We start from the raw sequence: 15,402 nt of genomic DNA, 5'->3' as shown, positions 1-15,402 counted from the left end.
TTAAATAGATGCATCGATAAGACAAATACGTGCGTTTATTGTCAACCCGCAGCTTTGACATATGCAAAGTTACTTGCTCAAAAATGATTGAGTTGAGAGCGAATTTTCAGATTATGTAATCAAGATAATTCATCTTGTGAATGCTAGTTTATATCCAAGTTGGTTTGGCATTGAATGCCTCCGATAAAAAGCTAAACCATTGCTTATGAGAACAATGCTTCACAAGCAAATTATGATAAATTTTCCCCTCATAATTGGTTCAGGGTTAGGAACCACATATTTCCATCTAACAGTTTTTTTATATGTGGTATACGATTAATTAATCTACCATGATGCATAAAGATGGATTCCCCCAAAGAAAATGGGGTGTATGTTAGTTTTTCTAACATAAGGGGGAGAGAATAAGCAGCTGAGGAATATGTGATAAATTATATATCATTAGTATGACCCTCATTCAAAAGATAATTCTACTCAAATGCTAGAAGCATTTGTCAACCAAAATTAATTTCTAACTTCAAATTTAAAATGCTCCTATTAAATTCATGTCCCCGAAGGACAAAGTCTAAAGCATGCATGAAAGCGTGGTAGACCAATCGGTTCCCGAACGCAATAATCATTGAAAAGAAAGAGGAGCAAATGATTAATGATCATTATAAGTGAGGCAATGTGCTCTTGAAGAGCTCGCGACATAACACTTCATGAAACCTCATGAGAGGTTAGGTACCTAAAAATAATGGAAGTGATGAGATCTCAATAAATTATGTCACATTGCGAACCGATACAAATGATATATCGTCGACGATATCTTTGGTACAATATAGCGCAATATTGTAAAATATTGTGAGGATCTAAATTCTACGTCTATTAAAGCATGCTAACGTAGAAATTATTATCAAGTGAAATGACGCACCTTGATAAGCGTAAAGTTTATTGGACCTGCTGTCCGGACACCGAAGATGTCACATATTTAAATAGAAATAGATGTTGTCATATCCTATATGAATTACTTGACAAAATTATATGAAAATTCCCGAAGAATTTTGAATGCCCAAGCATATACAAGTTCTAGAAGTTTTGTTCGTTATTATGAATTAAATCAAGCAAGATGAATGTGATTTAATCACCTTAATGAATGTTTAATGATTAAGGGTCTATTTATCCCCTACGTTTTTGTGGAAATCAAAATCATTATATTGTTAGTGCAAGTTGATGACTTGAGAATTATTGAAACTCTTGAAGAGTTTTGAAAAGAAATAGATTATCCGTCGAAAGAAGTTGAAATGAGAAACTTGCAAGATTTTTTGATCCTGAAGTGCCATATCTTTATGCAATTGATGCATCTATATATTTTGCTATGACTTTGAGGGATTACAGTCATACGATGTTGTACTATATGACAGTTAAATCATATAAAGATAACATTTATTTATAAAGCAATTCGAATGCACTTACAAGATTATCAACAATATTATATGTTGATGCAACTCTATCCAAAGACTAAAGATGTAGCAACATACATAACCCAACTAGAGAGTGGATTCATAAAGGGATAAAGCTTATTTCACAAAAGTTGTTCTTCACACACAAGCTCTAGAAGAATGGTGATATCAACGTTCAAGAGATTTGTTCGAGCGATAATATAACCGATTTATTCACCAACTCTCTACAAACTATAACTTTCAAGAAGATGGTGCACCAGATTAGAATGCGAAGATTCAAGTTTTGGAGTGATGTACCCATTAGGGGGAGTTAATACGCGTTGTACTCTTTTTCCCTTAGCCAAGGTTTTGTCTCAATTGGGTTTTTCTGGTAAGGTTTTTAATGAGGCAACCAAATAGCGTATTATTAGAAATGTGTACTCTTTTTCCTTCACTAGATTTTTTCCCACTGGGTTTTTTCTAGTAAGGTTTTAACGAGGCACATTATCTATCAAATAGACATCCAAGGGGAAGTGTTATAAATATTATTTATTATTATGGATGTCTATCTCTAGGAGAAATATTAGGGTTAGTGACTTTGGATCAAGTCACTTTTTTCCTATAAATATAGAGGTTCTTCTCCATTGTAAAGGAATCCCCGACAAGAGAAATAAAGAACTTCTCTCTTCTCTTTCTCCACAATATTCTTCTTGCTTGCTTTATTATTTTATAACAAAAAGATAGTTATTATCAATAATTACCTCGTGGAGGTAGCTATGCCAAATAATTATTCCTTTTATTTTCCACCTAATCCCCCCTTTCCTTTTCTGACTGCATACACCCTCTCACATTCGGCCCAACAAGGAACGCAAGTGCATTACTAGATTTAGACTGTTTCTAGATTTGAATTGATGCAATCCCACATGAATCCAAAGTTTTCAAACATAGCCTTAAAATTGGCTATAATATAACGAGGCACATATCGAATCCAACACTTGTATTGTATTGCTAGGAACAAAGTTTAGTCGGGTTGATTCATTTAGGTTTGTATATTTGTCCTTAATTCATTTTTTCTAATATAATTCATTTTTTCTAGTAAGATTACTTGTTTGACCAAGGTTCTAAAAGGTTAAAAATATTTATTTCTTATTAAAGAAAAAAATATTTATTTTAGAGAATGAGGTATTTGATCAAACTTTTAATAAAGAAATAAATATTTTTGAATAGTAGCAGAAGTAAACGTAGTTCTTCCAAAATTAAATTGATTTTTGAAGGACAAGATTACCCATGTCAAAAATTCATCTTTACCAAATTAACTAGTAGTGACTTCCTTTTTCACGGTTGACACTTAAAACACCTTTTGAAAATATTGAGCATACACAAACTACGAACAAAAGTATTTTTCAAATGATTTAAGAAACACAAACTATTACTTTTCCAAAGTACTTTCTTAAAAATACTCATAATAAGAAGTCCCTCTCAAAATAAACTGATTTCCGGAAGTTAGCCAAACGAGCTGTGATTGTGGGATGACTACTAAAGTGAACTTAATATTTACGTAGTGTTAACACTTGCTGGTACTAATTATGAGAGGATGAGGAGGCCAATGAGATTTTTGGTAACAGAGACACCAAACTTAATAACTTAAAAGGTGGATTATGCAATTAACCTGAAGGAAGAACAGGCAATTTACTGCTCATTATTCATTAAGAAAAGGTTTTAATACTAAATGATTTGTCTCAAACTGTTTCTTCAATTTGAACAACACTTTTTGATAAAATATGTAAGCAACAATCCACACTATGAACAAGAGGCGGCTAAATATAAAAGCTGTCTTTTTCTTTTTCAGTGGGACTGCAACTCAGCCACAATTCCAAAGTCTGGCATCCTAATTATGCCCCTACAATGATGTCCACAAATAAGAGAGACAGTGGACATGAACTCAAATGCCCCAAAAAAAATAAAAATTAATCAATTAATTTTTGCTGGGCATAACTGATACTAAGTAGGCGTTTCGCCATAAAAACCAAATATTTTTCACTTTAGTTAGAATTTTGAAGTTGAAATCGAAGATGGAGTTATGTTTGGTTATAGTTTTTGACTTTTAACAAAGAATATTTGATTGTTTGAATGAATCGAAAGTGAAAAAAGTTTTTTTTTTTTTTTTTTTTAAAAAGAAGTGAAAACAGGGTTTTAGGTGTTTTTCAAATTTCAAATACAACTTGAAGTTGTACTTTGGAAATTTTCATGGCCAAACCCTGTTTTCAAATATAGTGAAAAAGAATCGGAAAAAAATGAAAAATTCTCATGGCCAAATAGATAATAGTGAATTTTTTTTTCTTTATTTCATAAATTTGTTTATCAAATATATCACATTTTAATGACAAATTTGTGAAATAAAAAAATATAATATCAATTATGTGAGGTTCAAAATAAAATTTTCCACAACAACGACTAATGCTAGTTTAATAAAGTTTGATAGTTGAAAACAAATTTATACTCGGCTGCACAGACTGACATCTGACATATGCTGATAGGTAGATAAGATAAGAAGCATTATTACTTTGTGAAGTTCAAGAATAGCATAGGTAGAAAAGAAATTTGTTTCCTTGACGATATATATATGTTATACTATATAATAAAGTAGATAGACACAACTGATGTTGGTGTAAAAATATTTATATAATTAGATTACTCTACCGCCTAAAGGTTTCAAGTTGAACGGGACTAAAATAAAATACATGAAGTGCAAGTTCAATGACGTGATTCATGAAGTAGTCGAGAATGTGAGGCTACAAGTCATCTCTAAGAAGTACATAGGGTAAGTTATCCGAGGTAATGAGAAGATTGATAATGATGTCACACATCGTATTGGAGAACGATGGATAAAATGGAAGCTCGCTTCTGACGTTTTGCGTGATAAGACTGTGTCATTAAGACTTAAAGAAAAGTTCTACATAGTAGTGGTTAGACTGACTATGCTGTATGGGGCGGAGTACTGGTCGGCTAAGAAAGCTCATGTCCAGAAGATGAAGATAACAGAAATGAGAACGTTGAGATGGGTGTATAGGCATACCAGGAGAGATAAGATTATGAATGAAGTGATTCAGACAAGGTGAGAGTTGCCCCCGTGGTGGACAAGATGCGAGAAGGGATGTTGAGATGGTTCGGTCACGTGCAGAGGAGATGCGCAGATGCTGGAGGTGTGAGAGGTTGGTTGTGATGGGCCTGGGCAGAAGCTTCAGCTTACCGAGGACATGACCCTTGATAGGAGGGTGTGGAGATCGAGTATCAGGGTAGGAGGTTAGTAGGTTGCCACACGGAGTTCTTTTCCATACCAAGAGTATTTGTATCATTTTACGTTTTCTTATTCTTAGATCCATAGTACTTCCTGCTTGTTTTTTTAAACTTTTGTTATCTTATTATTATGTTGTTGTTACTGATATTATTATTGTTGTCTTTTCATCTCCCCTTGAGTCGAGAGTCTATCGGAAATAACTGAAAGAGTTGGTTTTTTGTCTTGTGATAGAAATTCCATGTGACAATTTTAGTTGGATGATTTCTATTACTTGGAGCCAAAGGATGATTTACTTGGAGCCAAAGAATGCATTGCTTGGAGCCAAATGATGCATTGCTTGGAGCCAAAGATGTGGAGGAGAATTGAAATGCCATGTAGCACACTTGAAGCCCAAGTCATTTTATGCCTATAAAATGAGAAGCAATTCTTCTTCGTTCATCATCCCAAAAATCATACAATCCATTGTAGTGAGTAGAGAGTTGAGAGAGCAATTCTCTTAAGTGTAATTGGGAAATCTCCCCTTCCTTTGTTAATAATATAAAGACAATTGTTCTCTGGTGGACGTAGGATCATTTTGATCCGAACCACGTTAAATCTTGTGTTCTTTCTTTTACGTTTCCGCTAACAATTGGTATCAGAGCGTTAGGAATCTTTGAAGATCCTAGGAGGAAGAACAAGCAAATATGAGTTCCATGAAGTTTGAAATCGATAGATTCAGTGGACGCAACAACTTCAATATTTGGAAGATCCAGATGATGGCGTTACTGCAGAGGGAAGGTTCAATCCATGCTATTGACGGAAAGTATCCCGATGGTATATCGGCTTCCGATAAGGAGAAGATTGAAGGAGATTCACTGAGTGTAATCCAATTGTCCCTTGCACCTAACGTGCTTTGTGAAGTGAGTACAAGTACCGAAGAGACGGCCAAGCAGTTATGGGACAAGCTACAAGGGCTTTACCAGGACCGATTGGTGACAACAAGGATGTTGTTACAACGATGTCTTCACACATTTAAGATGGGGCCAGGTACTTCGTTACAAGATCATTTAGACACGTTCAATAAACTTGTCATGGACTTACAGATTGCAGGAATTAAAAAGGATGAGGAAACGCTTGCATGTGCTTTGCTATTTTCATTGACTTCAGGAAATCGTGATATCGAGAATTCAATGATGTATAGCAAGAAGCCTATCAACCTTGATCAAGTGCGGTAAGCACTTAACTCTAGTGATGTGAGGAGGCATTTTGAAGGAGACAGAGATGATCAAGCAAGTGGGCTCTTTGTGAGAGGCCGGACTAGCCAACAGGGAAGAAGCAAATCAAAGCACAGATCAAAGTCTCGTGTGAATAAGAAGAATGCATATTGTTGGGGCTGCGGCAAGAAGGGGCACTTTGAACGAGATTGCCCAATGTCAAAGTCCAAGGAAAAGGCGAGTGCATCCACAGTTGAACAGGTACATGATTCTGATAATGATTATGTACTTACAACATCAAGCAATAATGAAAGTTATGGAAACAAATGGGTGTTAGAATCAGCTTGTACTCTGCATATGATGTTCCGAAAAGACTGGTTTAGTAGCTATGAGAAAAGTGGAGGAACCGTAGTAATAGGCAATAATGCAACTAGTGCAATAGTTAGCATTGGCTCAGTTCGGGTTCGCTGCCATGATAGAGCGGTGAGGACTATTACACAAGTCCGTCATGTTCCTAATCTGAAGAAGAATTTGATCTCCCTGAGAACTCTGGATGAACAAGGCTACAAGTACATGAGCGAAGGAGGAACTATGAAGGTGACTAAAGGTTCTTTAGTCATGTTTGAAAAGGCAAGCTGGAGGATGGCCTTTACACATTGGCAGGAAGCACCATTGTTGGCTCTGCAAATGCATTTACAGTGCAGTTATCTAATGATGACAAGGCAATATTATGGCACATGAGATTGGGTCATATGAGCGCATGTGGACTAGAGATGTTGAGCAACCGTAACCTTTTGAAAGGTGAGAAGATCAGCACACTTGAATTTTGTGAGCACTGCGTTCTAGGGAAGCAGAAGAAGGTCAGCTTCAGCACTGGCAAGCACAAGACCGGAGGGGTGCTAGACTACATCCATTCAGATTTATGGGGTCCCTCTAAACTTCCATAGAAAGGGCGGAAAAAGGTATCTTCTTACTTTTATTGATGATTTATCACGAAAGGTTTGGGTGCATTTTTTGAAGGCAAAAGTGATGCTTTTGAAGCATTTAAAGAGTGGAAGATTTTGGTTGAAAATCAAATGGAGCGAAAAATCAAGTATCTTCGCACATATAATGGCTTGGAGTTTTGCGGCAAGAGTTTAATGATTTCTACAAGGTTCATGGATCTCAAGACATAAGACTGTTAGGCACACTCCACAGCAGAATGGAGTTGCCAAGAGAATGAACAGAACTCTTCTTGAAAAGGCTCGTTGTATGCTCTTACAAGCCAAAATGACCAAAGTATTTTGGGGGCTGAAGCCTTCACACTCTTTGCTCATATTGTCAATCGATCTCCAAAGATCGGCGATTGACTTTAAGACTCCGAATGAGGTATGGTCAGGTAAATCCTCTAACTATTCATACTTACGAGTATTTGGGTGTACAGCTTATTATCGTGTTAATGAAGGAAAGCTTGAACCAAAGGCTAAGAAGGCCATATTCGTAGGGTATGTGGATGGAGTAAAAGGGTACAAACTTTGGTGTTTGTCTTTACTCAAATTTATAGTTAGTAGAGATGTCACCTTTGATGAATCCTCTATGCTTGATCCCCGTAAAGTTTTCGTGGAGTTTTCAGGAAACGAGAACAACGAGCAGTGGAGCTTTCGGTGGAGCTTACCAAGGAAAAAGATCAAGAGACTCAGGTTAAAGATGAGTCAAAAGATGTAGATCTTGAAGAACTTACTGTCAATGAACCATACACAATTGCGAAGGGAAGGGAGAAGAGGCAGATACGAAGACCGGAACGCCTTATAGATCAAGCAAACCTGATTGCATATGCGTTCGTAGGCATTGGATGAAGAGAGATTAAGGATGCGGAGCCCTCCTCGTATGTTGAAGCAACTTCTTGCAAGGATGCCGCACAATGGCGGTTAGCCATGACGGAAGAGATGGAGTCTCTTCACAAGAATCAGACATGGGTCTTAGTGAAAAGGCAAAAAAGGGAAGAGGGCATAATTGGATGCAAATGGGTCTACCGAAAGAAAGAGGAATTCCAGAAGTGGAAGATGCTAGGTTCAAGGCGAGATTGGTTGCAAAGGGTTTCAGTCAGAAGGAGGGAATTGACTACAATGAGATTTTCTCTTCGGTCGTGAAGGATAGCTCAATTCGCGTGCTACTAGCATTGGTTGCACAATTTTACTTGGAGCTTCAACAGCTTAGTGTCAAAACTGCTTTCTTACATGGTGATCTAGAAGAGACAATCTATATGGATCAGCCTGAAGGTTTCCTAGCTGAGGGAAAAGAAGATCATGTATGCCAACTGAAGAAGTTTTTGTATGGTTTGAAGCAATCCCCTAGACAGTGGTATAAAAGGTTTGATGCATTCATGACTACACATGAATTCTCAAGGAGTGCATTTGATAGTTGTGTGTATCACAAAAAGATGTCTGGTAACTCAATGATTTATTTACTATTGTATGTTGATGATATGCTTATTGCTGCTAACAACATTACAGAGATAAATGCCTTAAAGAAACTGTTGAGTAAGGAATTTGACATGAAGGATTTGGGAGCTGCAAAGAAAATTCTTGGTATGGAGATTTCAAGAGAAGACGGTGTTATACATCTTTCTCAGAAGAGGTACATTGAAAGGGTTCTCAAGAGATTCAATATGCATACGTGCAAGCCTGTAAGTACACCGTTAGCTCCTCATTTTAAACTTTCAGAGTTACAAATGCCTCGGTCCGAAGATGAGGTGGAGCATATGTCAAAGGTTCCTTATGCCAGCGCAGTTGGTAGCATTATGTATGCTATGGTATGCACACGTACAGATATTGCTCAATCTGTAAGTGTGGTAAGCAGACACATGTCCAACCCAGGAAAGAGGCATTGGGAAGCTGTCAAGTGGATATTGAGATATCTCAAGGGAGCTTCTGATGTTGGTCTGACCTTTCAAAAAGGTGGTGGAGGTATTTCAATTCTTGATTATGTGGATTTTGACTATGCAGGGGATCTTGACAGAAGGAGGTCCACAACTGGATACATCTTTACTCTTGTTGGCAGTGCTGTTAGTTGGAAATCGACTTTGCAGTCGATTGTCGCTTTATCTACGACAGAAGCAGAATACATGGCAGCAGCGGAGGCGATGAAAGAAGCTATCTGGTTGAAAGGTTTGGTGGCAGAATTGAGTTTTGTTCAGCAGGAATCAATCCTTAGATGTGATAGTCAGAGTGCTATTCATCTGATTAAAAATCAGAGATTTCATGAGCGCGCTAAACACATTGATGTCAGATTTCATTTTATTCGAGATGTTGTTAAAGAGGGAACTATCAAGGTCGTGAAGGTTATCACAGACGATAACGCTGCAGACATGTTGACCAAGATAGTCCCACTCGCTAAGTTTGCACATTGCAAGGACTTAGCGGGAGTACGCATCAACTGATGCAACTCCGAGAGAACAGTTGTTAGGTGGAGGTGGTATGTTCAACAATGGTTTGATTCTTCTTGTTTCTTGCAACGGGGTTGCCCAGTAAGCTTAGAAGTTTTGGCCGGAGTTGTTCATACGCATGCTCGTGACGCAAACCAAGGTGGAGATTGAAAGAGTTGGTTTTTTGTCTTGTGATAGAAAATCCATGTGACAATTTTAGTTGGATGATTTCTATTACTTGGAGCCAAAGGATGATTTACTTGGAGCCAAAGAATGCATTGCTTGGAGCCAAAGGATGCATTGCTTGGAGCCAAAGATGTGGAGGAGAATTGAAATGCCATGTAGCACACTTGGAGCCCAAGTCATTTTATGCCTATAAAATGAGAGGCAATTCTTCTTTGTTCATCATCCCAAAAATCATACAATCTATTGTAGTGAGTAGAGAGTTGAGAAAGCAATTCTCTTAAGTGTAATTGGGAAATCTCCCCTTCCTTTGTTAATAATGTAAAGACAACTGTTCTCTGGTGGACGTAGGATCATTTTGATCCGAACCACGTTAAATCTTGTGTTCTTTCTTTTACGTTTCCGCTAACAATAACCTCTACCTTCACAAGGTAGGAGTAAGTCTGCGTACACTCTACCCTCCCCACACCCTACCTAGTGGGATTATACGGGTATGTTGTTGTTGTTGTTTTATATGTAATTAAAAATAAAATTTTATGATAAATATAATTAATCCATCACTTAATATAAAAGATAGTAATTTATATGATATCACAGGCTAAAATTCACCGACAGCTTAGAACATATTTTTGCACTTTAAATATATTAGTTAAATCTAATAAAAAATTTGAAGATACGTTACTGTAGTTTCCATGAAAATAGCACTAGTAGACTAGTATTTTACTGTATTACTTTCGGGGAATTTTAGTCTTGGAAAATTTTCAACCCAGTGATGGCCTTTTCAAGCTCATTTGACCAAACTAGCTTTAGACATTTCAAGAGTCAATCAACATATTATTTGCAACGAAAGTACGTCGAGAAGATGACAGCAGATTTAAATCCAAAATGATAAGAAGACCAAAGACCCAAAGCTTTTTAATTTTTAAAGAGAAGAGGAAAACTTGACCATAAATGAAAAACAAGAAATATAATCCATCTATCTATAGTCTATCTATTATAAAAGTGGGAGCATTAAATTAATAAATTAAAAGACCAATATATCATCTTAACGATATATCTAATGATAATAATTAAATAAAATAATAATAATAATCATTTATATTGTGTCTTCTCTAAATAGTTGTTCTTTAAGTAGTAACTATTTTTTTTAAAAAATAATTTGGTTGTTAGGAAAGAACTTTTCAAAAGGTCTGTTATTTTATTGAACTTTTTATGAGATAAAATATTCTTTATGTACGATATTTTTAAATTTCACATTTTAATCGCATATTTCGAAATAAAAACTTGTAAATGAATAACATTAATAGTACGCAGGGAAGGAACACCATAATATAAAATATTATGTTGTAAAGAAATTGGTAGAGTTGTAATGAACAAAGTATGAAAAAATATTTTACGCTATATAAGTAACCGGTTGAAGCGGATTACTTGCGTAATTATAGTTGCTTGTGTTTGTTTGACAGTCTTTCAAAGAATATTTCCTTTAAAAATGTAATCTTTTTGCAAAAATTAACAAACGAACGCAACTTCAAAATTCGAAAAAGAAATTGGCCAAAAAAAAAAAAAAAACATTTCGCCTTGTTTTCGTTCCAAACGCCTAATTGTACAATTTGGTTGTTGAGTATGAAAATACTTAAAATTTCCGTTCAATCCTAATAGTATGAAGTCTATTTTAAGTCAATGCAGTATGAAATTAATGACAGGGTTCCGAACAAGTATAACAACCATTACCATGTCAATTTGTAATTAAAATAAGAATTGACCAATTTTTTAAGAAAATAAAACATAAAACATAGAGTTTCTAACCACTTACGTCGCATCTTCTCCCTACTTATGTGTCAGCATTTCAAGTAAATTGGTTCGTTATGCACTCTTATCTTCGTTATACACATTTGTAAGGAAGCTAAACTGGTGACAATTTTTTTTTTTTTTTAATTTTGTACAAGAAAAATGGAAATTATTTTTCTTTCTTAAAAGTTGTTTAATATTAGCCTTTCTATTTTATCTTTAATGACATGACTTGCTGAGACTCACTTGATAAAAAAGTTCATTTTCTTATAAGAAAAGAAAAAAATGAAAAGACATTTAAAACTCTCACAAATACTCATTTAAAGAATAATATATATATATATATATATATATATATATATATATATATATATATATATATTGAAAATTCTATGTCAATAGAATATTTCCGCATAAAATGAGATGAAGGCAGTACCAGATGAGCACTTAAATACATGGAGAGTATATAGAGCGTAACAACGTTCGTTTAATTCACAATCTTACTTAATAAATTAATTATTACTATATAGAAAAGATCTGATGAACTGGCAAAAAGAAAACAGCAATATATGTTATTGCTTGATGCTGTTGTCAGTGGTACAATAATTGCTGAAATACTCAAACAAGAGGCACAAACTCTATGTTTTCTCGTGAAAATGCACATATATATATATATATATATATATATATATATATATATATATATATATATTATAATGGCTAATAATAACCCCAACCTACATTACCAGTTCGTGACCACAAAAATGTTCAGTTGATGTAGCCATTGAACACTAATATCCGGTCCTTGGAGAAGGAAGTAGTCTTTTTCCGATCTTCTATTTTTGGGTTATGCGACCACTTTGTATTAGTATGTAATGTTCACTCAAGTTAATGTAAGTATTTATTTAACTTATTATATACTCCTTCCATACCAATTATATTATATACATCGTATATCCCAATTTACATATTCGAAAATTACACCAAAAGCAGTACAAGTCCACCCAGTTAATGACTCAAATTATTTTTAAAATGAGAAAATTACAATCAAAGAAAAAACTTGTTCTCCCCAAATAGTCACACCTTCATATAAAATGAGATGAATAGAGTACTCGAAAATACACTTGAATAGAAATTTCCAATATAGTTTAGGCAGTTGTAACATGTAATTGCTTGCTCTAGGTTTTAGCCCTTAAATAATTGACTTCTAAGTGAACTGAGGTAAGTATAAAAATATTACTCCTACAAATTAAACATTACATATTTGAAGCCACTACAAACTTAAAACATCTTCGACACTACAGATGAATTTCCATACACTTTCATGCAACTTACATTTCAAAAACTTGAAAGGACTTTTATAATTTGTAGAAACCTACACAAAATTTCCTAAAAAGAAATCAGTACAACTTGGCTGTTGGGTATGAAAACACTAACAAATATTTTTCAATCCTCATACAAAGTAACAAGTCTATTTCATCAAGTCAATAGAAGCAGCATCCATGAAATTCACCACATAGATTTTAACAAACATATTCCATGTCAGCTAGCTAAGTACTACCTAGTAGTAATTGAAAAAAAAAATTGACCAACTCAGTTTAAAAACCAACAAAAACATGAAAAGAATTTCTAACCACTAACGTCGTTTATTCTCCCGCACTTACTACTTTTGTCATCATTTCATGCGCGTTGCCCTCTTACTAGCTCTATATATAGCTTTAGTGTTTCAGTGTTAGGAAATCATCTACAAACACAAATCCAAATATCTCAATTACTCCATTTTAAACTTTCATTAATCTTGATTATCTGATTTAATTCAAAACAATGGATACAATTCAGCAATCATCATCAGAATTAGTGTTCACAGTGAGGAGGCAAAAAGCAGAGCTAATAGCTCCAGCAACGCCAACTCCACGTGAAACTAAGTTACTTTCAGATATTGATGATCAAGAAGGTCTTCGATTCCAAATTCCTGTTATTAATTTTTACCGCAAAGATTCTTCTATGGGAGGAAATGACCCTGTAAAGGTTATTAAAAAGGCTATAGCTGAAACACTTGTTTTTTACTATCCATTTGCTGGTCGACTCCGGGAAGGAAATGGACGGAAACTGATGGTGGATTGTACCGGTGAAGGGGTTATGTTCGTCGAGGCGGATGCTGATGTTACGTTAGAACAATTTGGAGATGAACTTCAGCCCCCATTTCCATGCTTAGAAGAGCTTCTTTATGATGTACCTGGCTCTGCTGGAGTTCTTGATTGTCCTTTGCTTCTTATTCAGGTAATCTTTCTTTCCTAACTTTAATATGTACGCGTATTAAATTTTGAACCTAGTTAATAACGTATGAGTTTGTTGTCTTAGAATCATGAATCTTGTGGACTCGGGGGCGGATCTAGTGCAATGGATACGGGTTCAGGTGGACTCAGTAACTTTTGCCTGGATAATGTATTTGTATTAACTTGAGATTGTAATAGAAACTCATAAAACTAAAATCCTCTATCTACCTATGATATATAGAATCCAGACTCTGCTATTTTAGATTTTTGTACATTCTTCATCATTCAGATTCAACCATGGTTCTAGGTGGTAGAATTGGTTGGTACCAATAAACAGGGGAATTTTGTTTTTGGCTTTGACTTTTAGTGATGCATGCGCACCAATATGTTGCTGGACCTCGTGACATGACAAGTCCTGTTTTTTTTTTTTTTCGGTCACTTTGCAAGCCCTTCTGTAGATTTTGTCAAATAACAACTCCATTAATTAAAGTCCTTTTGGTTCGATACCTATTTTTATTTTTATTACAACTTTGGAATAATTGATAACCCTTAACGTAGGTATGCACCAATATTTAATATTTGAATTGTTACTTAATGAATATAACATTATATGCAGGTAACTCGTCTAAGGTGCGGTGGTTTCATATTTGCATTGCGATTAAACCACACGATGAGTGATGCACCTGGTCTTGTCCAATTCATGACTGCTGTGGGCGAAATGGCACGCGGGGCATCTGCTCCATCCACACTCCCTGTCTGGTGCAGAGAATTGCTAAACGCTAGAGATCCACCGCAAGTGACATGCACACATCACGAGTACGATGAAGTTCCCGATACAAAGGGTACAATTATCCCATTAGATGACATGGTTCACAAATCTTTCTTTTTTGGCCCTTCAGAGGTCTCAGCACTTCGTAGATTTGTCCCTCCTCATTTGCGCAAGTGTTCCACTTTTGAACTGCTCACTTCAGTCCTTTGGCGCTGCCGAACAATTTCTCTAAAACCTGATCCAGAAGAGGAAGTCCGCGTTCTTTGCATTGTCAATGCGCGATCCAGGTTCAATCCACCCTTGCCTAATGGCTTCTACGGAAACGCCTTTGCGTTCCCCGTGGCAGTCACAACAGCGGCTCAATTGTGCAAAAATCCACTAGGATATGCACTCGAGTTAGTGAAGAAAACTAAGTCGGACGTGACGGAAGAATATATGAAATCAGTGGCGGATTTAATGGTGATGAAAGGGAGACCTCATTTCACTGTTGTTCGGACTTATCTCGTATCAGATGTGACTAGGGCTGGATTCGGAGAAGTGGATTTTGGATGGGGAAAAGCTGTTTATGGTGGACCGGCTAAAGGAGGCGTAGGGGCTATTCCTGGTGTGGCTAGTTTTTACATACCATTTAGAAACAAGAATGGCGAAAATGGGATTGTGGTCCCTGTATGTTTGCCTGCCTTTGCCATGGAGATATTCGTGAAGGAGCTTGATGGCATGTTGAAAGGTGATGATCCATTAGTCGACTCAAACTATGCCATTATCAGGCCTGCACTATGAATTCTTAATTAGACAATTATAAGGGCCATATAGTTTGTCTTAAATGCCAAATCCTGTACTTGGTGTAATTTCTTCGAATGTTATTTTGGATGTTGTAAGTGTGCTTTTCTGTACCATATGATTAAATATTGGTCCTCTTGGAATTGTCAATTTTGATTAAAGGAGTTCTTTTTTTACTTTCAAGAATCCATCCACCCCGGCTTTCATCTCCCTGGTCGTGGGGGGTTTTGCATAAACCCCTACATTGTTTATTAAAGTACTCCACAATTTATAAATAAGCAAAAGTACAATGTA

The 15,402-nt window shown here is 35.8% G+C and overlaps 1 protein-coding gene across 1 annotated transcript; it reads left to right on the top strand.

Annotated features, from left to right (window-relative positions):
* Positions 1–12,918: 12,918 nt before the first annotated feature.
* On the top strand, positions 12,919–15,258 carry LOC132036668 (benzyl alcohol O-benzoyltransferase). Its single transcript, XM_059427047.1, has 2 exons — positions 12,919–13,563; positions 14,176–15,258. Exons 1-2 carry the CDS (start codon positions 13,108–13,110, stop codon positions 15,106–15,108), a joined length of 1,389 nt encoding a protein of 462 aa, XP_059283030.1. The 5' UTR covers positions 12,919–13,107; the 3' UTR covers positions 15,109–15,258.
* Positions 15,259–15,402: the final 144 nt, after the last annotated feature.

The sequence above is a fragment of the Lycium ferocissimum genome, chromosome 11 (genome assembly GCF_029784015.1).
Source record: "Lycium ferocissimum isolate CSIRO_LF1 chromosome 11, AGI_CSIRO_Lferr_CH_V1, whole genome shotgun sequence".
NCBI lineage: Eukaryota > Viridiplantae > Streptophyta > Magnoliopsida > Solanales > Solanaceae > Lycium > Lycium ferocissimum.
This window is presented reverse-complemented; position numbering and strand designations above follow the sequence as displayed.